Source organism: Protopterus annectens, chromosome 17.part0, assembly GCF_019279795.1.
Source record: "Protopterus annectens isolate FY-2018-M chromosome 17.part0, PAN1.0, whole genome shotgun sequence".
NCBI classification, from domain to species: domain Eukaryota; kingdom Metazoa; phylum Chordata; order Ceratodontiformes; family Protopteridae; genus Protopterus; species Protopterus annectens.
In genome coordinates, this window is record NC_056751.1 from 626,701,170 (window position 1) to 626,725,501 (window position 24,332).

The 24,332-nt window shown below is 37.4% G+C and overlaps 1 protein-coding gene across 1 annotated transcript in view; it reads left to right on the top strand.

Annotated features, from left to right (window-relative positions):
* The window catches only part of LOC122791482 (intestinal mucin-like protein), an 82,684-nt gene extending 58,948 nt beyond the window's left edge, over positions 1-23,736 (top strand). Inside the window, exon 4 of the mRNA XM_044059225.1 lies at positions 23,571-23,736. Within this exon, the coding sequence (XP_043915160.1) occupies positions 23,571-23,736 (166 nt within the window). The remainder of the gene's footprint in view (positions 1-23,570) is intronic.
* Positions 23,737-24,332: the final 596 nt, after the last annotated feature.

The following is a 24,332-nucleotide window of genomic DNA, read 5'->3' on the forward strand; positions in this document are numbered from 1 at the left end:
GTTATTTATTTATTTTTTCACAATATGTATGCTTTTATGCACTATTTGCATTTCTAAATAGTAAATTTTAGGTAGGAGAAATCTGATTTGTGAAAATTATGCGTCTGTGTGTGTGCCTTCTGTGGAAGGTTGGGTACCGTTAACTCAATGCCATAAAACTCCACTGCCAATCATGAGCAGACAGGTGATCCGCTGTGGTGACCCCTAACTGGGAAAAAGCCAAAAGAAAGAGAAGAAGACGAAGATAATGAACTGAAGTAAATATGCGTGTCCCAACAGTACTCTTATTAACACAAAGATAATGAACTGAAGTAAATATACATGTCCCAACAGTACTTATTGTTAACACAAAGATAATGAACTGAAGTAAATATGCGTGTCCCAACAGTACTCTTATTAACACAAAGATAATGAACTGAAGTAAATATACGTGTCCCAACAGCACTCTTATTAACACAAAGATAATGAACTGAAGTAAATATACGTGTCCCAACAGTACTTATTTTTAACACAAAGATAATGAACTGAAGTAAATATGCGTGTCCCAACAGTACTCTTATTAACACAAAGATAATGAACTGAAGTAAATATACGTGTCGGAACAGTACTCTTATTAACACGAAGATAATGAACTGAAGTAAATATGCCTGTCCCAACAGTACTTATTGTTAACACAAACATAATGAACTGAAGTAAATATGCGTGTCCCAACAGTACTCTTATTAACACAAAGATAATGAACTGAAGTAAATATGCGTGTCCCAACAGTACTTATTGTTAACACAAAGATAATGAACTGAAGTAAATATGCGTGTCCCAACAGTACTCTTATTAACACAAAGATAATGAACTGAAGTAAATATGCGTGTCCCAACAGTACTTATTGTTAACACGAAGATAATGAACTGAAGTAAATATGCGTTTCCCAACAGTACTTATTGTTAACACAAAGATAATGAACTGAAGTAAATATACGCGTCCCAACAGTACTTATTGTTAACACGAAGATAAAGAACTGAAGTAAATATGCGTGTCCCAACAGTACTTATTGTTAACACAAAGATAATGAACTGAAGTAAATATGCGTGTCCCAACAGTACTCTTATTAACACGAAGATAATGAACTGAAGTAAATATGCGTGTCCCAACAGTACTTATTGTTAACACGAAGATAATGAACTGAAGTAAATATGCGTGTCCCAACAGTACTTATTGTTAACACGAAGATAATGAACTGAAGTAAATATGCGTGTCCCAACAGTACTCTTATTGTTAACACGAAGATAATGAACTGAAGTAAATATACGTGTCCCAACAGTACTCTTATTAACACAAAGATAATCAACTGAAGTAAATATGCGTGTCCCAACAGTACTTATTGTTAACACAAAGATAATGAACTGAAGTAAATATGCGTGTCCCAACAGTACTCTTATTAACACGAAGATAATGAACTGAAGTAAATATGCGTGTCCCAACAGTACTTATTGTTAACACGAAGATAATGAACTGAAGTAAATATGCGTGTCCCAACAGTACTCTTATTAACACGAAGATAATGAACTGAAGTAAATATGCATGTCCCAACAGTACTTATTGTTAACACAAAGATAATGAACTGAAGTAAATATGCGTGTCCCAACAGTACTTATTGTTAACACAAAGATAATGAACTGAAGTAAATATGCGTGTCCCAACAGTACTCTTATTAACACGAAGATAATGAACTGAAGTAAATATGCGTGTCCCAACAGTACTTATTGTTAACACAAAGATAATGAACTGAAGTAAATATGCGTGTCCCAACAGTACTCTTACTGTTAACACAAAGACAATGAACTGAAGTAAATATGCGTGTCCCAACAGTACTCTTATTGTTAACACAAAGATAATGAACTGAAGTAAATATGCGTGTCCCAACAGTACTCTTATTAACACAAAGATAATGAACTGAAGTAAATATACGTGTCCCAACAGTACTCTTATTAACACAAAGATAATGAACTGAAGTAAATATACGTGTCCCAACAGTACTCTTATTAACACAAAGATAATGAACTGAAGTAAATATACGTGTCCCAACAGTACTCTTATTAACACAAAGATAATGAACTGAAGTAAATATGCCTGTCCCAACAGTACTCTTATTGTTAACACAAACATAATGAACTGAAGTAAATATGCGTGTCCCAACAGTACTTATTGTTAACACAAAGATAATGAACTGAAGTAAATATGCGTGTCCCAACAGTACTCTTATTAACACAAAGATAATGAACTAAAGTAAATATGAGTGTCCCAACAGTACTCTTATTAACACAAAGATAATGAACTGAAGTAAATATACGTGTCCCAACAGTACTCTTATTAACACAAAGATAATGAACTGAAGTAAATATACGTGTCCCAACAGTACTCTTATTAACACAAAGATAATGAACTGAAGTAAATATGCCTGTCCCAACAGTACTCTTATTGTTAACACAAACATAATGAACTGAAGTAAATATGCGTGTCCCAACAGTACTTATTGTTAACACAAAGATAATGAACTGAAGTAAATATGCGTGTCCCAACAGTACTCTTATTAACACAAAGATAATGAACTGAAGTAAATATGCGTGTCCCAACAGTACTCTTATTAACACAAAGATAATGAACTGAAGTAAATATACATGTCCCAACAGTACTCTTATTAACACGAAGATAATGAACTGACATAAATATGCCTGTCCCAACAGTACTCTTATTGTTAAAACAAACATAACGAACTGAAGTAAATATGCGTGTCCCAACAGTACTCTTACTGTTAACACAAAGATAATGAACTGAAGTAAATATGCGTGTCCCAACTGCACTCTTATTGTTAACACAAAGATAATGAACTGAAGTAAATATGCGTGTCCCAACAGTACTCTTATTAACACAAAGATAATGAACTGAAGTAAATATGCGTGTCCCAACTGTACTCTTATTGTTAACACAAAGATAATGAACTGAAGTAAATATGCATGTCCCAACAGTACTCTTATAGTTAACACAAAGATAATGAACTGAAGTAAATATGCGTGTCCCAACTGTACTCTTATTGTTAACACAAAGATAATGAACTGAAGTAAATATGCATGTCCCAACAGTACTCTTATTGTTAACACAAACATAATGAACTGAAGTAAATATGCGTGTCCCAACAGTACTCTTATTAACACAAAGATAATGAACTGAAGTAAATATGCGTGTCCCAACTGTACTCTTATTGTTAACACAAAGATAATGAACTGAAGTAAATATGCATGTCCCAACAGTACTCTTATAGTTAACACAAAGATAATGAACTGAAGTAAATATACGTGTCCCAACAGTACTTTTATTAACACAAAGATAATGAACTGAAGTAAATATACGTGTCCCAACAGTACTTATTGTTAACACAAAGATAATGAACTGAAGTAAATATGCGTGTCCCAACAGTACTCTTATTAACACAAAGATAATGAACTGAAGTAAATATGCGTGTCCCAACAGTACTCTTATTAACACAAAGATAATGAACTGAAGTAAATATACATGTCCCAACAGTACTCTTATTAACACAAAGATAATGAACTAAAGTAAATATGCCTGTCCCAACAGTACTCTTATTGTTAACACAAACATAATGAACTGAAGTAAATATGCGTGTCCCAACAGTACTCTTACTGTTAACACAAAGATAATGAACTGAAGTAAATATGCGTGTCCCAACAGTACTCTTATTGTTAACACAAAGATAATGAACTGAAGTAAATATGCGTGTCCCAACAGTACTCTTATTGTTAACACAAAGATAATGAACTGAAGTAAATATGCGTGTCCCAACAGTACTCTTATTAACACAAAGATAATGAACTGAAGTAAATATGCGTGTCCCAACAGTACTCTTATTGTTAACACAAAGATAATGAACTGAAGTAAATATGCATGTCCCAACAGTACTCTTATTGTTAACACAAAGATAATGAACTGAAGTAAATATGCGTGTCCCAACAGTACTCTTATTAACACAAAGATAATGAACTGAAGTAAATATGCATGTCCCAACAGTACTCTTATTAACACAAAGATAATGAACTGAAGTAAATATGCATGTCCCAACAGTACTCTTATTACCACAAAGATAATGAACTGAAGTAAATATGCATGTCCCATCAGTACTCTTATTAACACAAACATAATGAGCTGAATTAAATATGCATGTCCCAACAGTACTCTTATTAACACAAAGATAATGAACTGAAGTAAATATGCATGTCCCAACAGTACTCTTATTAACACAAAGATAATGAACTGAAGTAAATATGCGTGTCCCAACAGTACTCTTATTAACACAAACATAATGAACTGAAGTAAATATACGTGTCCCAACAGTACTCTTATTGTTAACACAAAGATAGTGAACTGAAGTAAATATGCGTGTCCCAACAGTACTCTTATTAACACAAAGATAATGAACTGAAGTAAATATGCATGTCCCAACAGTACTCTTATTGTTAACACAAACATAATGAACTGAAGTAAATATGCGTGTCCCAACAGTACTCTTACTGTTAACACAAAGATAATGAACTGAAGTAAATATGCGTGTCCCAACAGTACTCTTATTAACACAAAGATAATGAACTGAAGTAAATATGCATGTCCCAACAGTACTCTTATTAACACAAAGATAATGAACTGAAGTAAATATGCATGTCCCAACAGTACTATTATTAACACAAAGATAATGAACTGAATTAAATATGCATGTCCCAACAGTACTCTTATTAACACAAAGATAATGAACTGAAGTAAATATACGTGTCCCAACAGTACTTATTGTTAACACAAAGATAATGAACTGAAGTAAATATGCGTGTCCCAACAGTACTCTTATTAACACAAAGATAATGAACTGAAGTAAATATGCATGTCCCAACAGTACTCTTATTAACACAAAGATAATGAACTGAAGTAAATATGCGTGTCCCAACAGTACTTATTGTTAACACAAAGATAATGAACTGAAGTAAATATGCGTGTCCCAACAGTACTTATTGTTAACACAAAGATAATGAACTGAAGTAAATATGCGTGTCCCAACAGTACTCTTATTAACACAAAGATAATGAACTGAAGTAAATATGCGTGTCCCAACAGTACTCTTATTAACACAAAGATAATGAACTGAAGTAAATATGCATGTCCCAACAGTACTCTTATTGTTAACACAAAGATAATGAACTGAAGTAAATATGCGTGTCCCAACAGTACTTATTGTTAACACAAAGATAATGAACTGAAGTAAATATGCGTGTCCCAACAGTACTCTTATTAACACAAAGATAATGAACTGAAGTAAATATGCATGTCCCAAGAGTACTCTTATTAACACAAAGATAATGAACTGAAGTAAATATACGTGTCCCAACAGTACTCTTATTAACACAAAGATAATGAACTGAAGTAAATATGCATGTCCCAACAGTACTCTTATCGTTAACACGAAGATAATGAACTGAAGTAAATATGCGTGTCCCAACAGTACTTATTGTTAACACAAACATAATGAACTGAAGTAAATATGCGTGTCCCAACAGTACTCTTATTAACACAAAGATAATGAACTGAAGTAAATATGCATGTCCCAACAGTACTCTTATTAACACAAACATAATGAACTGAAGTAAATATGCATGTCCCAACAGTACTCTTATTAACACAAAGATAATGAACTGAAGTAAATATGCGTGTCCCAACAGTACTTATTGTTAACACAAACATAATGAACTGAAGTAAATATGCGTGTCCCAACAGTACTCTTATTAACACAAAGATAATGAACTGAAGTAAATATGCATGTCCCAACAGTACTCTTATTAACACAAACATAATGAACTGAAGTAAATATGCATGTCCCAACAGTACTCTTATTAACACAAAGATGATGAACTGAAGTAAATATGCATGTCCCAACAGTACTCTTATTAACACAAAGATAATGAACTGAAGTAAATATGCGTGTCCCAACAGTACTCTTATTAACACAAAGATAATGAACTGAAGTAAATATGCCTGTCCCAACAGTACTCTTATTGTTAACACAAACATAATGAACTGAAGTAAATATGCGTGTCCCAACAGTACTCTTACTGTTAACACAAAGATAATGAACTGAAGTAAATATGCGTGTCCCAACAGTACTCTTATTGTTAACACAAACATAATGAACTGAAGTAAATATGCATGTCCCAACAGTACTCTTATTAACACAAAGATAATGAACTGAAGTAAATATGCGTGTCCCAACAGTACTCTTATTAACACAAAGATAATGAACTGAAGTAAATATGCGTGTCCCAACAGTACTTATTGTTAACACAAAGATAATGAACTGAAGTAAATATGCATGTCCCAACAGTACTCTTATTAACACAAAGATAATGAACTGAGGTAAATATGCGTGTCCCAACAGTACTCTTATTAACACAAAGATAATGAACTGAAGTAAATATGCGTGTCCCAACAGTACTCTTATTAACACAAAGATAATGAACTGAAGTAAATATGCGTGTCCCAACAGTACTCTTATTAACACAAAGATAATGAACTGAAGTAAATATACGTGTCCCAACAGTACTCTTATTAACACAACGATAATGAACTGAAGTAAATATGCATGTCCCAACAGTACTCTTATTAACACAAAGATAATGAACTGAAGTAAATATGCGTGTCCCAACAGTACTCTTATTAACGCAAAGATAATGAACTGAAGTAAATATGCGTGTCCCAACAGTACTCTTATTAACACAAAGATAATGAACTGAAGTAAATATACGTGTCCCAACAGTACTCTTATTAACACAAAGTTAATGAACTGAAGTAAATATGCGTGTCCCAACAGTACTCTTATTAACACAAAGATAATGAACTGAAGTAAATATACGTGTCCCAACAGTACTCTTATTAACACAAAGATAATGAACTGAAGTAAATATGCATGTCCCAACAGTACTCTTATAGTTAACACAAAGATAATGAACTGAAGTAAATATGCGTGACCCAACAGTACTTTTATTGTTAACACAAACATAATGAACTGAAGTAAATATGCGTGTCCCAACAGTACTCTTACTGTTAACACAAACATAATGAACTGAAGTAAATATGCGTGTCCCAACAGTACTCTTATTGTTAACACAAAGATAATGAACTGAAGTAAATATGCGTGTCCCAACAGTACTTATTGTTAACACAAAGATAATGAACTGAAGTAAATATGCCTGTCCCAACAGTACTCTTATAGTTAACACAAAGATAATGAACTGAAGTAAATATGCGTGTCCCAACTGTGCTCTTATTGTTAACACAAAGATAATGAACTGAAGTAAATATGCGTGTCCCAACAGTACTCTTATTGTTAACACAAAGATAATGAACTGAAGTAAATATACGTGTCCCAACAGTACTTATTGTTAACACAAAGATAATGAACTGAAGTAAATATGCGTGTCCCAACAGTACTCTTATTGTTAACACAAAGATAATGAACTGAAGTAAATATACGTGTCCCAACAGTACTTATTGTTAACACAAATATAATGAACTGAAGTAAATATGCGTGTCCCAACAGTACTCTTACTGTTAACACAAAGATAATGAACTGAAGTAAATATACGTGTCCCAACAGTACTTATTGTTAACACAAAGATAATGAACTGAAGTAAATATGCGTGTCCCAACAGTACTCTTATCGTTAACACAAAGATAATGAACTGAAGTAAATATATGTGTCCCAACAGTACTTATTGTTAACACAAAGATAATGAACTGAAGTAAATATGCGTGTCCCAACAGTACCCTTATTGTTAACACAAACATAATGAACTGAAGTAAATATGCGTGTCCCAACAGTACTTATTGTTAACACAAAGATAGTGAACTGAAGTAAATATGCGTGTCCCAACAGTACCCTTATTGTTAACAATGGAATAGAGTTTGCATTCACATTTTTAACTTGTTCAGGGCATTCTGCAGGGTCAGTCAATGTCATTATGAAAATACAAACCAAATGTAGAGTCCTAAAGTATACACTTTGTCACCTTCTACTGTACAGCTTCTTCTCCATCTAGTTTACCTTTCACTTATCCATCACAGCAGACTCCATCTTCTATGTTGCTAATTCTCTTGAAATGGATAGAATATTCCACTGAGTTTGGTGTTATCTAAACATAACAGCTCGTGAAGCACTCTGTTATCTAGATCTTCTTCCTCTTTGCAATTTAGAGAACAGAGGTGATTTGTTTTGCTACGCCATTCTTTTTGCTAAATTCCTGCTGTAAAAATAAGTACTTTTGATCCTCAGAATAGCACATCATCATTAATTATTGCATAGTTACAAAACCTGATACAGTGCTGTTATTATCTCATACTTACAAGACGTGTATATCGATGTTAACACATGGAGTGTATACACAGTGTTAACATATGGAGTGCTTAGACTCGAGCTTATATTTAAGAAAGGCAGTAATGGTATTCAACATCCCTGGCACTGCAAAGAATAAGAAGTGCTAACATACAAATTGCATTCCCTTAAAAGAAATAACAAAAGTAGACTCTTACTTGTCAAGTTCAAATGTGTGTTACAAAGTAAATACATAAATGTTTTTAGCGTCACAAGCTTTAACATGAACAAGAATGTTGTAAAAGTGTATGCAACATTTTACTCCTCAGTCATTCTCGTAAATGAGTGTTCCACTGACAATTACTGTGATTAACTAGGCAATCATCTAGTTATTTATGTATCTATTTATACCTTTATTGCAAGATTAGGCCACTGAGATAAAGTCAGCTGTTTGAGTGGAAAACCCAGGAACAGATCAAAATTGAGTGACTTGCTCTGTCATGCATTGAAAAAGTGGTAGCTTATAAGATTCAAACTCAGATCTCCACATTCATCACTATCTACCTTAAACATCATTACATACATCTGCATACAACAAGCTAACTCTTCATTACTGTTTATAGTATCAGTTTTGTGTTCAAAAAATCATCCCCATCAGCATGGCCTAAATTTCCTAGGTAGCTATTATGCCCTACCTTTCTTGGTATTCACAGTGTCCTAGATTTCTCAGGTAACCTCCATGCTCTAGTATTTTTGTATAACGACCAAGTCTTAATATTCTTAGATAACCAAAACGCATAAACATTTTTAGATATCTAATGTACTCTAGCATAATGGCAAATTGTAACATAGCATTCTTGAGTAGCCAGCATTTCCCAGTATTTTTGTGCAACCTCTATACTCTAGAATTCCTGCGTAACTACCAAGTCCTAGCATTCTAACGAAGTCACCACGTCCTAGGATTCTTGCACAAACACCGGTAAAATTCTCAGGTACTGCTACTACCTAACCTTCTTTTGTAATGATCATGTATCAGCATTCTTGGGTAACCACCATACCAAAATATTTTTGTGCAATCACAATACCCTACCATGTTTAGGTAAACATCATTATGACTGGCATTTGGGGGTAAATAGTGTACCCTAACATTCTTGGGTAACAACTGTACTCCAGTTTGTTTGTGTAACTACTCTGCCATATTTTTCTTGTGTAACCAACATGCTCTGTTATCCATGGGTAACTTTCATTGTCATAGTATTCTCGCATCACTAACATTGCCCTAACATTCTTCAGTAAATTCTATGCTCTGACATTCTTTTGTAACTGCTCCTCATCAACCTGTTTGGTTAACTATTGCACCCTATTGACAAACTTCATAATTTTAAGACTCAGTTCTTTGTATGGAACCATTGTAGAATGCCACCTTTTGTTGTACAGCAGTATTGCATGTTCTTTCCCGACAGGAAGTCCTACAGAGAACTAAATCACAATAATTGGCACTTGATGTATATTTTTCTGTATACATTTTATTTGGAGATTGCCCACTTGGTGTTTATATTTATAATTTCATGAATATTGCATCTTTATTAAATAGTTACCAAAGTACAAACAGAAACATAGAAACAGTGCTATGCAAGTGATCGCAGGTACTGTAAGATGTCAAGTCATATGCGTCTTTAAAATTCTTGCCATCCTTTTCAAGCAGTTACTTTAAAACTAGTTTTGCATGCCATTTGCTAGATGTCACATCACATCAGTTTGCTCTGCCTTATTAATTCACTTGCTTCCCAACTGTCTTTCTGTATCAGCAGTAAGCATGTCACCAGCATGAGATCGTCAGGATATAAAAGTGACAAGTGTAGTCCATGGTAACCAGACTGAAAAATTATCTGGCAGTTAGTGCAGAGGAATAAGGCACTGGATTTTTTATAACACTTTGTTAACAAGTAAACCAATGAATAACCAACATCAACCTTAACATACCTATGCAAACAACATAGGTCAAATGGTATTAAATATAATGGACATATGATGCATGCATTTTTTTATTTATTTTATTTATTTAAATTTGTTTACTAGGGTAGAACACTGATCAAACTATGACCAATTACAGGCTCAGGCTGGGTTACATTATAATGTAACAAAACAATGTACAGTATACAAATAGAAATGGTTTACATTTATGAGTAAGCGTAGAAAATCTGACAAAAAAATATATACATAGAATATTTAACAAACCAACAAGTAAGACTTTATCAAGATTTCTCCCTGGAAACCACGCATGCCAGAAAGGCATTTTTATCCATCAGACAGCCGTGTATTAAAAATGCAATTCCCACCTTCCTGTAGTACCCTTTCACTCTCTGTTTAAAGTGGAAGAATCAGATTAAGCCATTTATTTTCACTGAAGCTGCCGTTGCTTTTCTGTAAGCTCACCTACTGTATGACTCATTAATGAATGAGGCTACTTCAGTTCAGGATTACCAGGTGTCTGTAACAGAGTCTCCAGCTTATCCACTGGACCGTACCAAAAACATACAGGCCCTAGTAAATTTGCTGAAGGTCTTAAATATCAGAGATAACATGGAGGCATCAAGTCTGAAGGGAACTATCTCGTATTGCTAGTCCAGTTCGCCCAAGGAAACAATCAGCTAAACATTGCTCCCTGAGCCAATGGATTTCATCAGTATGGTTTCATTTCTGAAGAATTAAGATGGTGGCAGCTCTTATAAAGACTTGGGGTTGCAATGGAAAAAAGGACCTATTCTCAAGTTATCTTCCTCAACTTCAGGGGCTTGGGTTGGTCTGGAAAAATTTGTAAAGTCCAAAAAGCCATCTTCTATGCCCAGTAATGTCACCAAAAAAGAAAAATGTACTTCCTGATCCTGGGATCAGACTGAGGCTGGACTTCCTGATCCTGGTATCAAACTGAGGCTGGACTTCCTGATCCTGGGATCAGACTGAGGCTGGATATCATAGTATCAGAGGATCATAGGAAGTTACAAGGCTGACGGCCCCAGGGCCTTACAAACCTAGCCAAGTTCAATGAGTGTTCCCAAGGGTGTCTGGTCTAAGCAGACACTAAAATCAGCACCTATTGTCCCTGTGCAAGAGTGACATGGGTGAACCCGCCAGGGTGAATTTCCAGTTACCCACCCGATCATCCAAATTACTCTTAATTGGGCCAATGAGGGGCTTTGTTTAACATGAACAGGTAGCTTGTTCCAAAGGTGGGACAACCTTTGTGAGACAAATCTGTCTCTACAGCAAGTTCCATTGATGTCAAATACCAGGTTAAGGTCCTTTGAGTGAGTGACCCGTGTGCCATTTGACTTGTGAATGTGCAGCATTTCTATTAAAGCTGGGTCAGAGATTGCTCTATATGCAAGGCACAGGTCGCCTCTGAGCAGTCTGTATGACACAGAGTAAAGTGACAATGATTTCAGTCTGCCCATATAAGACAGATCTTGAAGACCCTGAATTTTCTTTGTAAGGAACCTTTGTGGTCTCTCCAATTGCTGCAGGTGTTTGGAAAGGAACATACCAACGGGAGCATTATGCTCTATTATTGGCCTGATGAGGGAAGAGTACGGGGGGGTTATAACCTCTTCTTTTCTGGAGGCCCTTACTTATGATATGAGCAATATAAAATGCCCTTCTTACCACTGTAGAGACATGGTGATCGAAGTTAAGGTTGCTGTCAACCTGTGTGCCCAGATCTCTCACAAAAGACTGTGTGCTTAGGGCATTACTACTGATGTAATAGTTTGCATGAACATCACCCTTGCCAAAAGGGATGATAATGCATTTTTTTGCATTAAGTTTAAGACCATGACTTTGGCACCAGTCTTTAGTATGCGTAACACCTTCTTGCAAATGCTGACATCACTAGAGGTTTTGATGATTGTTCCCAGTTTGTAGTCATCAGCAAACTTTGTCAGCCACAGTCCTTTAGTTTTAGCCTGTACTTTGGAGAAGTAGATTCCAAAGAGTAAGGGTCCCAGAACTGATCCCAGTGGAACACCACTGGGTACAGGTGTACTGGAGGAGGTGGTCTCCCCTATTTTGACCGAATGAATTCTATCAGTGAGCCATTTGCAAGCCACTTGACAATATATGGGTTGATACCCCACTGGGTGAATTTATCAATGATGCCTGAGTATTTCTTTGACTGGTGTGTTTGTTCTCACATCTATTAACAGATATGTGAGTGCTTCCTCATCATTGATCTTATATCATTGTGTGCTTGATTGGTATTTTAGACTTTAATTGTTTACTGCTGTTTCCTCTCTCCTGTGTTAGGAATATCGTGAGAGATTAATAGGTTTGTTGTTGCACTGTCATGATTCATACCTTTTGGCATTTTTCGTTGTTAGTCTTGGTCATTATAGCTATTTAATTTTAAGGATACATATGTGCTTTTTACTTTTGACCTTTTATTTCTTTATTGTTATGGTCCATTTATTGACTTTACATGTGTGAGGTCCATCCACTCACCATGAAAATGTGAGGGGATTTAAGAATGGTTGAGGAAACAGAAGTGTGAGATTTACTTCAGTCAGGAGTGTAAGTTATCAAAAAAGCATGCTAGAGTGTTATACTCTTTTTGGGATGTGGACTTATTTGTAGCTTTGATGTTAATTCAAATTTGGGAGTATAAATGGGAGTGAATAACTCTCTTAATTGTCAGTTAAAACAGAAGCGTACTGATAATCATGGTAGGTGGGTGCTTGGGCTGTTTTCTTCCCCAGAATGGCTCTGGGTCTTCAACTCAACCATAAGCCCAACCAAAAAAATGTGTTCTTCTATCAACTCTCCACTGAATCCTGGTAGGAAAAAGAACATATTCCCTCTCCTAACAAAAACTGCAACCTTATTCAATATTTTATAGACTGCATCACCTCCTTAACTATAAACTCATCTTCATCCTACCCCTCATCCCAAACTACTCCAGTCTCTACACACACCATCTCTCTCAGAACCCATCCCAAACAGTCTCCACCCAACCAAATTCCACACCACTTCCCCTAACTCATCCCAAGCTACCTCCTCCTTCTCCTTTACCCTTAAACCAGTCCCCAATTCCATGATAAAAAAAATACTTCTTAAACTCAAATTGACTTCCCCTGCAGCTTTACACCTTCCCCCCAGAATATCTTAAATTAGCTGCCATGTCATAACCTACTCAGTTAGTATTGTCATCAATAGATACAAACTCGAATCCCATGTTCCCTCCATGTAAAAAAAGTTCAACTCATCCCTCTCCACAAAAGGGGAAGTTCAACTGAAGTAGCTAACGTCTGCCCAATAGCAATACGTTCCCTCTCTCTGAGCTGCTAGAAAAATACATCCATGCTCAGCTGCTCCAACATGTCCTACACAATCAGCTGTTAACTGCTTTTCAACCTGGCTTCAGGTTCTGTCACAGTACAACTTCTGCCCTTCTTTCCTTCATGGACACCATGAACAGAGCAAGAGACACTGGCAAAATTGTCTCTTTTCTATTCTTTGACCTGTCTAAAGCTTTTGACATGGCTTCTCACATGAACTTTTGTGATAACTATCTAGCATTTTTGTATCTACTCCTGTTCTAAAATGGTTCCATAGCTATTTATCTGATAGACACCAGGCAGTAATATGGCAAGTCTCTCTATCTCCTTACCTCCCTAACACTCCTGGAGTACCAGATATTTCCATCCTTGGACATCTCATTTTCAGTATCTTCATCAGTAACCTTCACACTGCCTCCTGCCAAACTTCTCTCATCCAATATGCAGATGACTCCACACTTATGTGCTCCTGTTTTAGTTTGCTACATCTATAACAAATAGCTTAAGAATCCGTCACCTCAATTGATAACTGGCTTTCCAATACCCAACTTCTTAATGCCAAAGAAACCTAAACTTCTCCCAAAAACCCACTATAATGGCAAATAGAACTTTAAGATATTTTCACTAAATAACACTGAAATAGAAGTAGTCCCTGTGAGGCTTCCAGTTGAGCTATCTGGAATTCTGTAAATAATCATATGTCATTTGTGAATATTAATATGATCCATAGGCTTGCCTTACAAATGTAAGAAAACTATGTTATGTGGATATTAAACTACTAGTGTAGGAGTGTGTGTTGAACTGCACGTTATGTACTGAGCTTCAAGAATGTAACCACAGTGTACCCTGCTGGAAAAGAGCAGAAATGTATATAAACTATATACATGTGCAGATGTGTATTTTAATTGTAGAAGTTGGAACATACAGAGTTAACCTGCAAAACTTCAAGAAAATAAATTAAAAGTGTTTAACAATGTGCTATAAAAGTTAGTTTCAAGGCAGCAAGGACACAGGATGTGTAGAGCTAGGAGTTTCTTTCTATTGTCTTGAAACAGAAATAATTACCAGGTTTAAAATGTAACAGTGTTTAACTGTGTTATGACTTCCAGTTCTGGGCAAACTTCTAAGAGATATGTACTTCTCACACAGAGATGCTAAAAATTCTTTTGGTATCTGTTAGCCTGGGAACTGAAGGCAGGTGACAAATAGTAATGTCATCCAGCTAACCCAGCAGTAATGTTTTGATATTAATTTGGGAACTCTCTCAGAGACTGTGCATTTTCTATTTGTCTTTGGACCTGGAAACATCCGTCTTCAGCACTAATGCCTTGCTAATAGTAACTAACTAGGGAAAAGTATATTTTAGCTATAGATAAAAATATAGTAAAGATTAGTTTAGATGTTTTCTGTATTTATTTGAGACTGTCCTGCAATGTTGTTTAAAATGTTTCCTGTGATTCTGATCTCTGTAGTCACTGTGCTGAGTTATTGAATATTGTCTTGCACTTTTATTATTTATTATTAAATATATTTAAACCTTTTAATTGTAACTGTTTGTTTAGAGGTATTTAAGTGCTTAGAGTACTTGACTTTTTGTATTTGGTGACACTGTATAGGCCACTCCTAAATAGCCTTGAAAGTCTTGATTACACTTACCATTTGGATAATAGTAACATTACACAGTAAAATTGGTCACCCTTTGGGAAGGGCCTTAAAGTAGCTGATAAGGGTTTTTGGTGGCAGTGATAACTGCCTTGTGGTCTGGGTAGAAGGGGGCATAGCTAGTAAACCTGTGCCAGCTTTTCCCATGTGTGTGTTTGTGTATAAATCAAATCTCAAAGTGTGTGTGTCAACTACTTGGGCAGGAACACAAAGCACTGGTTGGACAGAGAGAGTGATGGGAGGACTTGGCTTGTAACCCTGGCTAAAGACTCAACTCTATAGCTGTGCAAGTGTGGAGTCTTATTGGGTATCTGGAGAAATAGGGAGAAACCAGTCCCCAGACTGACTGTGATCTCTGTGTACTCTTAAGGGAAATTGTACTTTACTGTGTGTGTACTTGGCATCCTCCCAATGTGTACGTCTCTCACTGGTGCTAGTGGTGAGGATTGAGGCTCCTTAATTACTGGTCCAGTGCAGGGGGCATAGCTAGTAAACCTGTGCCAGCCTTTCCCATGTGCAGATGTGTGTTTTAATTGTAGAAGTTGGAACATACAAAATTGCTAAGTATGATAAGTGATGGCAGTGTCAAATTTGATCTTCATATCCAAAACAACATAAAAAATCACAAGAAAATTGCCATGTTGTACCGTCACAAACATTTATTCAACCACAGAAATCACCCTTGCAACTACATACCTACTTCCCTCACTCAAATATGGAGCTCTGATCCTTACAATAAACCACATTAAAATCTAAACTCAAAACATACTATTAAAATTGCAAGCTTTGCTTCTAGCTCAAAACTCTTCATTCACCTCTGCACTGCTCTCCACTCATTAAATTGGAATGAATTACTCCAGTCCCCCATCTACCTTCAACTAATTACAACACACAACTTGATATATAAAATTTATGAGTACCAGTAGGTTATTCTATCCACACCCTTGTCATTTGATAGTGGACTCAAAACCTTTAGCCACAGTGATAGCTGAATATCAGGGACCATTGTATATAAAATGTACCAATGTTTCACATACCTGTGGGATCAAGATGAGTATCCTGATAGCGTTTAAGCATACATTACTAGATCTGTCAGGAAGACACATGTTAGTACGACAGAACCATGCATCAGTGGGCAAAAGTGTCTCATTTTTATAGGGCATTATTGGTATGGATATATACTGGAACAGTGTATGAAAGGAAACCCAGCTTTTCTGTTTCATACTGGGGAGAGGAACAGGCACATATGGGGTATGTGCAGTAAAGGAGGATCTGTTACCCATGTAATGAAGGTGTAGAAATTTTCAGAAAGCAGATCTAGGTAAGTTCCATAAAATTGGAAATCTCTCCAAGCTATTAAGACTCGTCTGCCCTCACCTATAACCTTAAATCTGACAGCCACCTAATCCTAGTTTAGCACATGCCTGATCATTAATGGGTGAACTTACACTATATTAAAAAGGGTGTTACCCAAAACAGAAATAGCAGATCTCCAAAGTTCTGGCCAGTCTATAATTTTAGAGTCTGTAAAACTAGATGAGTTTGTCCTATAGGATGCCATGATTTAAAATGTTTGGGGAAGAACTTCTGATACCAAATTAACCCACAAGGGGATGGTGAATTTAAAATCTTAGCTTCAAGTAATTCCCAAAGGGATAATGCTGCATGAGTCAACGAAAAAATGAGGAAACAAAAACACTATTGAATAGTTTACCTGCTCAGGGATCCCTAAACCAGATATAGGGTTGTCTTTATTTACTAGGTTACCCCGTTCTTTTTCCATCCCAGATGAAGGCATATAATAGGTTATTCAATTTCCCAAGCCATGGATGTGGCTCAGGGGTACATACATTTTGAAAACATACAAAGAAAAGGGGAAACAAAATTGTTCACTGCTGAAATGCTTTCCAGCAGGGTAAGGTGTAAGCAGAACCATGAGTGAACCCAAAGAAAGATTTTGTTCTATATGTCTCTGAGGTAACACTTATTATGACATGAACATCAAGGTGAAGCTTTATTCCCCAGATGTCAAGAAAAGGGTTTAAACCACCTAAGGGGAAGAGATCTGTTGGAGGAGCGTTATGCCTGTATAGTGGAGCTAACAGAAAATAAGTCAGTTTTAGAGACATTCATTAATTTATAATCCTGATAAGATAGAAAAACCCAGTAGCATATCATGAATAACTGGCACATCCTTCAGGGAATTTTTAGTGAGGATTTTACAGCCATCGGTAAACATCAAAGTTGTGGTAGTGATCCTTTACAATGACCAACAGGAGACAGTGGGAAAGTCAGCCAATAATCTATTCAAGGGTTAAATGGCCAGTAGGAAAAGAGCAGGGGGGAGAGAAGACATCCCTGTCAAGTATCTCTTTCCAATAGGAATAAGGAAGACAGTATACCATTTGTAAGGACACAAGCCTTCAGTGAAAGGTACAGAGCTTGAACAGCAGTAATAAAGTTTGGGGGAAACCCATGTGACACACAACTGCCCATATTTAAGGCCATTTGATCAAGTTGAAGGCCCTCTCAATGTCAACACGGATTGCTGAAACTGGTTCAGGGGAATTCTTCAGACTCTGGAAATACAATGTAAGGGTGTGAAAGTGATCTGCCCTACTTCTAGCTTTAATGAATCCAGTCTATGCATCCAGAATGAGATCAGAGAGAAAGGGCTCCAACTATTTGGCTAGGATTTTGGCATACAACTTAACATCAGAATTAATAAGGATTAATAGAGAGACAGGTCTTTAATTACTTGGAGGGGTATTATCGTTGCCAGGTTTTGGTATAGCTACAATGATGAAAGGAATAAAAGAGCAATTAATAAACTGGGAAATTGAAAGAAGTGGGAGGCTAGTTATGGGAGGAAACAGAAGATCCTGAAGGACACTATAAAGTTCAATATTTATGCCATTTAGGCCCAGTGCATTCCCTCTATTGAGGAAAAACACAGTCCTTCATATTTCTTGTTCAGAAATAAGTGCCAGTTAAAGCCTCTTTTGCTGTGAGGAAAGTTTGGGCAGTGCTATGACTTCTTTTAGAAAATGTGCATAATTATGGAGAGGATCAAAGCTTTTTTATCTTCATAAGGCTTATGAAGGAACTCATGGAGCTCTCTACTAATAATTTTGGGTGACATATCTAGGTTACCCTCCAGAGAAGCTCTGACACCAAGCATGGTAGCTCTGCTTTGATGCTGTTTGAACCTGAGGAACAGAAGTCTACTTGGTTTACTGCCTTCCACCAAGGCCTACACAGCAGTATATTCAAGCTAATGCTGTATTTTCTGCTTAAGCATAACACTGAGCTGTTGATGGGGTGCACTGTAATCTTTTAAAGCTGTTGAATTTTTAAACTTCTCCCTTTTACAGATAAACCATAGTTCCATCACTCTTTGTTCCCATGCAGTAATCATATTTTGAATTAAGTTCAGTAATAGTTTCTTAGCACCATAACACAAATTCATAATTTCTAATAGGTTCATAGGTTCATAGGTGTGTACTAGGCTAATGGCCCTGGGGCTTTTACAAGCCTAGCCACAGGATTACCCTGGCATCGTGCCACCCGACCTTAGTTCCCAGTGCCTCTGTTGAGTAGAGCCACTGGAGTTATCCCTGGGGTGAATTTTCTATTTCCCATCTACTCATCAAGATTTCTCTTGAAGAGGGTCAGCAAGGTTCTCTGCGTGACATGTATGGGAAGTCTATTCCATAGCATGGGCAGTTTCTGGGTTATGAACCTGTCCTGACAGTACATTCTGTTGATTGTGGTAATGAGGGTGAGGTCTCTGGAACGTGTGGTGCAGAGGGATTCGGATTTCTTTATATGTAGCATTTCTAACAGAGCTGGGTCAGACATGGCTTTGTAAGTCAAGCAGAGATCACCTCTAAGTAGGTGATATGAGACAGAGAATAGTTGTAGTTTTTTGTGTCTGTCCATATGGTACAAGTGTTTAAGGCTTGGGATCCTCTTTGTGAGGTACTTTTGTGGCCTCTCCAGTTGTTGCAGGTGTCTAGTGAGGTACATGCTAAATGGGACACTGCACTTGATGATTGGCCTAATGAGGGAAGAGTAGAAGGAGACAATGACCTCTTTCTTCCTGGATGCAAAACCCTTAGTAATGAGATGTGTCACAGAGAAGGACTTTATGACCACAGTGGCAATGTGGTGATCAAAAGAGAGGTTGCTGTCAACTTGTGTTCCCAGGTCTCTTATAACGCTTTCTGTGTTCACTGGACTGTCATCAATGTGGTAATTCATGGGAACCGGGTTTTTCCCAAAGGGGATGATGACACATTTTTTGGCATTGAGCTTAAGGCCATGGTACTGACACCAGTCGTCGGTCTCAATGAGGCTATTCTGTAGGATGTCAACATTACTTGAGTTAATAATAGCTCCCAACTTGCAATCATCTGTGAACTTTGTCAGCCAGAGTCCCTTTGTGTTGGCCTGGACTTCAGAGAAGTAGATACCAAACAGGAGAGGACCCAGGACTGAACCCTGTGGGACTCCACTCATGACTAGTCGGCAGTCTGACTTGGAGTCAGCTACTTTCACACTGTGGGTTCTATCTGTGAGCCAGTTTGCAACCCACCTAGTGATATAGGGGTTGATGTCTAGATTAGTGAGTTTTTCTATGATTCCTGAGTGGGGAATGGTATCAAAGGCCTTGGCCAGATAGGGGGTTGATGCCTAGCTTAGTGAGTTTTTCTATGATTTCTGAGTGGGGAATGGTATCAAAGGCCTTGGCCAGATTAAGGTAGGCAGTAGGAACCACCTTGTATTCATCCACAGCTGTGGTGACTGACTCAAACAACTCGACCAAGTTGAGCAGGCATGAGCTACCTTTCACAAAACCAAACTGTGTGGGATCCAGAGTTTGGAGATTCCCTATATCCTTGTTTATTAGGTTCATGATGATGCATTCCATAGCTTTGCATATCAGACTCATCAGGCTAATAGTTCCCAGGGTCTGTAGTCACTCCTCCTTTGTGGAGAGGGATGACTGTAGCAGTGCACCATTCAGTAGGGACAAAGCCTTAGGTGATGCTGTGATTGAGCAGGGCACACAGTGAGATGCCAATTCACTCTGTAGTTCATGTAGAACTCTGCCATGGATATTGTCAGGTCCCATAGAAGCTGTATTCTTGGCCTTGGATAGTGCTGTTTTAACCTGTGCAGCAGTAATACTGGGTACCTGGCAAACTACTGGTATTGTGATTGGTCTTTTGGGAAGGAGAGGAGTAAAGTTGGCACTGAATCTGTCGGCCAGTATATTGGCAATATCTATTGGCTCGGTATGGGAGGTACCATTATGCAGTAGCTCAGAGCAAATCTGGGTATTGCTGTTGAGATTCTTTACATAACTGTAAAAGGCCTTGTGGTTGCCTTTATTATCTACTGCAATTCTGTTTTCATAGCTAGCTTTAGAGGATTTGATGAGGGATCTCAACTTTTTGTTGAGGCTGATAAGGGAGTTTTTTCCAGTCTTGGGACTTCAACTTATTCTGCATCAGTTTCCTCCTTCTGTTGTAGAGTTTGTTTATGGCAGGGGACCACCAGATTGGCTTCCTTTTATTGGAGGAGAGCATCTTGGTTCTATTGGGTATGGCGAGATCCATGCATTTGTGTATGTGTTCATACAGTGCATTGGTGTATGATTCGGTGGTCATGCAACTATTCTCCATTTGCATGGGTGCCATGAAGTTAGCTACCTCTGTTTTTAGGAGCCCAAAGTTAACTTTGGAGAAGTTTTTCATGGTGGTTACCTTTGCGGGGGGGGGGGTTGATGGTGGGAGGGATGTTGATTTCCAAGGTGATTAGTTTGTGGACGGATCTAACCAGGGAGGAGATGACTATTGGTGTAGAGCAATGATCGCCCATGTTAGTAATGACCAGGTCAAGGATGTTGCTACCTCTAGTGGGGGTAAGAACGAGCTGGTCCAGGGCATTGGAATTAATAAATTCCAGGAAACGTTGGGCAAGTCTATCGGTACATGAGTAGTTTTCCCAGTTAATGGAGGGGTAGTTGAAGTCACCCAGTATGAGAATGTTAGGTTGGACCCTAATATTCTCCAGGGTGCTTAGGAACATGGAGTGTGAGTCTTGGGACATGGTTGGAGACCTATAGCAGGCTACAACCTGAATCGCTGTCTTACCCAATGTTAGCTGCACTTGAAGTATCTCTGATACGTTATGTTGGGCTACCAGTCTGGAGATGTGCACATCCTTTATGAATATGGAAACACCCCCACCTTTGAAGCTTTGGTCCAAGTTCTAGGACTGAAAGGTGTAGAATGAGTTATAGCCTGGTAGTGCAGGGATGCTTTCCGCTGCCTTGAACCAGGTCTCTGTTACAGCACAAATGTCAATGTTCTCCATTTTAAGGAGTGCTTTGAGTGAGTGGATTTTGAGATTTAGACTTCTAGCGTTGAGCAGCATGACCCTCAGATTGCATTTGTTTGTTAATTTTAGTGAATCCTATCATACACTGATTGGCATACTAGTAGGAGGATTCGGGGACATAAAATGTTTGACTCCCCTTGTAGTGAAATTTCCCAAACTCTATTCTTTAATAATTAGGGGGTCCATTCTCCGGTGTCTCTCCTCAGCAGATTGCCCATGTGACGATATATGAATATATACAACCTTGTGATCTGTACTAGGGCAGAAGCAATTGCCATATTAATGGTAGATTAAACTAGACCTGTAGAAAGTACAGAATTATCAATTCTACTACATCAAGGGATGTAAGGGTACAAACTGCATCACAAGGATTCATAATCCTCCAGTTGTCAACAAGAGCTAGCTGATGACAAACTTCCTTAAGTATTTTTGTGACTTTATATGTGTCTAGTTTCATGGGTTGTTTCTGTCTCTAACTGATTCAAGTACTACATTAAAGTCTCCCATCACAATAACTCTGCAGATATTTCCTCCCATTCATAGGTTCATAGGAGATTACTAGGCTACCAGCTTAAGAGCCCTTACAAACCTAGCCAATATAACCTGATTTTACCCAATATATAACCCCAAGGGGCAAGAAGATGGCATGGATTTGTGCATATGCCTTGCGTATCTTATAGATTACCTCTGCCCTGTCCATAAGGGACACAGGCACTACCTCAAGTATGAGTATGCAATTCCCCATCCATTGATGTATGTTTTGTTTGAAGAGGGCCAAGGAAGGGCTCTGATCAATGTGAATAGGAAGCCTATTCCAAAGAAGGGACAATCTCTGAGACACATATCAGTCTATCCAGTGTGTTTTGTTTTAGTCAGTGACTAAGTTTAGATCCCTAGATTGAGTGACCCTGTTTGACTTGTAGATGTGTAGCAGCGCCATTAGGGCTAAATTTGTGAGTGCCTTGTACGTCAGGCATAGGTCACCCCTTAATAGTTGGTAGTAGACAGGGTAAAAGAATAGGGTTTTTAGTATATCCATATAAGACATATTGTTTGCAGCCTGGATTTTCTTTATGAGGAACATCTGAGGTCACTCCAACTGCTTTAAGTGCCTATTCAAGTGCATGCCAAATGGCACATTGTACTCTATTATTGGTCTAATGAGGGTTGAGTATAACAGAAGTATAATTTCCTTGGCTCTGGATGTTATTGTTTATACATTGCTAAATATGTCAGTAAAAAAGGAAGGGTCATTGCAATTAGGCCTATAGTGTTTAATTATTTATTTATTTATTCTATTTGTTTACCAGTAAAGTCTGAGTGGGCCAAGAAGACCTATTTTCAGTTGAGGACCTGGAGGAAAGCTCCACGTATATAAACATACAATATATTTGAGACAGTAGAAACATTTACAGTTCACGATCAAGGATACAAAATAAGATACATTCCACAGAGATGTTCAAACAACTGCAGTAGTAATAAACAAAGAGAGAGCAAGTTCACAGGGGAAATGCATAAGTACAATATCTTAGTTAAGAGTAAGATAGGAAATGTGGATAAGAAAATTAAGTTATTAGCAGAGGAGAAGGAGGAAGGTAGGCGAGTGATTAGCCAGGACTGGAACAAAAACAGAATCAGGTCTTGGATAGGAATTGCTTTAGAGAAGCTCTGAATGTTTGGAGGTTTGGATTACATCTTATAGGTAGTGCGATGGAGTTTCATTTTTTTTTTTTTGTTTTTTGCAACAGTGTGGGAGTAGAGGCAGAGAACACGATATTTACTGAGTTTGTAGATGAAGATGAGATGTTTGTTTTTAGAGCCAAGGGATCTGCTAGTGTTGTAGCAATGGAGAATGTTGTTGAGGGCAGGGCAAGCAGGGAATTTTATATTAAGTTGTGTGTTGTAATTAGTTGAAAGTAGTTGAGGTAATGGGGGAATTCAATCCAATTAAATGAGTGGAGAGCAGTGCAGTGGTAAATGAAGTGTTTGAGTTTAGATTTTAGTGTGGTTTGGGGGTTTGTAAGGATCAGAGCTCCACATAGGAGTGAGGGAAGTAGGTATGTAGTTTCATGGGTGATTTCTGTGGTTGAAGAAATGTTTGTGATACTACAGCATGCCAATTTTTTGGTGATTTGTTTATGTTGTTTTGGATATGAATATCAAATTTGACATTGTCATCAAGTATCATACATACTAATTTTGTACAGGGGACCACAACCATTTCACTGTTATTTAAAGAAAATATCTTAAAGTTCTGTTTGCTATTATATTAGGTTTTTGGAAGACGGTTACATTTTTTTGCATTAAGAAGTTGGGTATTGGAAATCCAGGTCTCAGTTGAGCTGAAGGATTCTTAAGCTATTTGTTATAGATATGAAAGACTAATACAGGAGCATATAAGTGTGGAGTCATCTGCATTTTGGATGAGAGAAGTTTGGCAGGAACAGTGTGAAGGTTATTGTTGAAGATACTGAAAAGGAGACATTCAAGGATGGAAACGTCTTTCACTC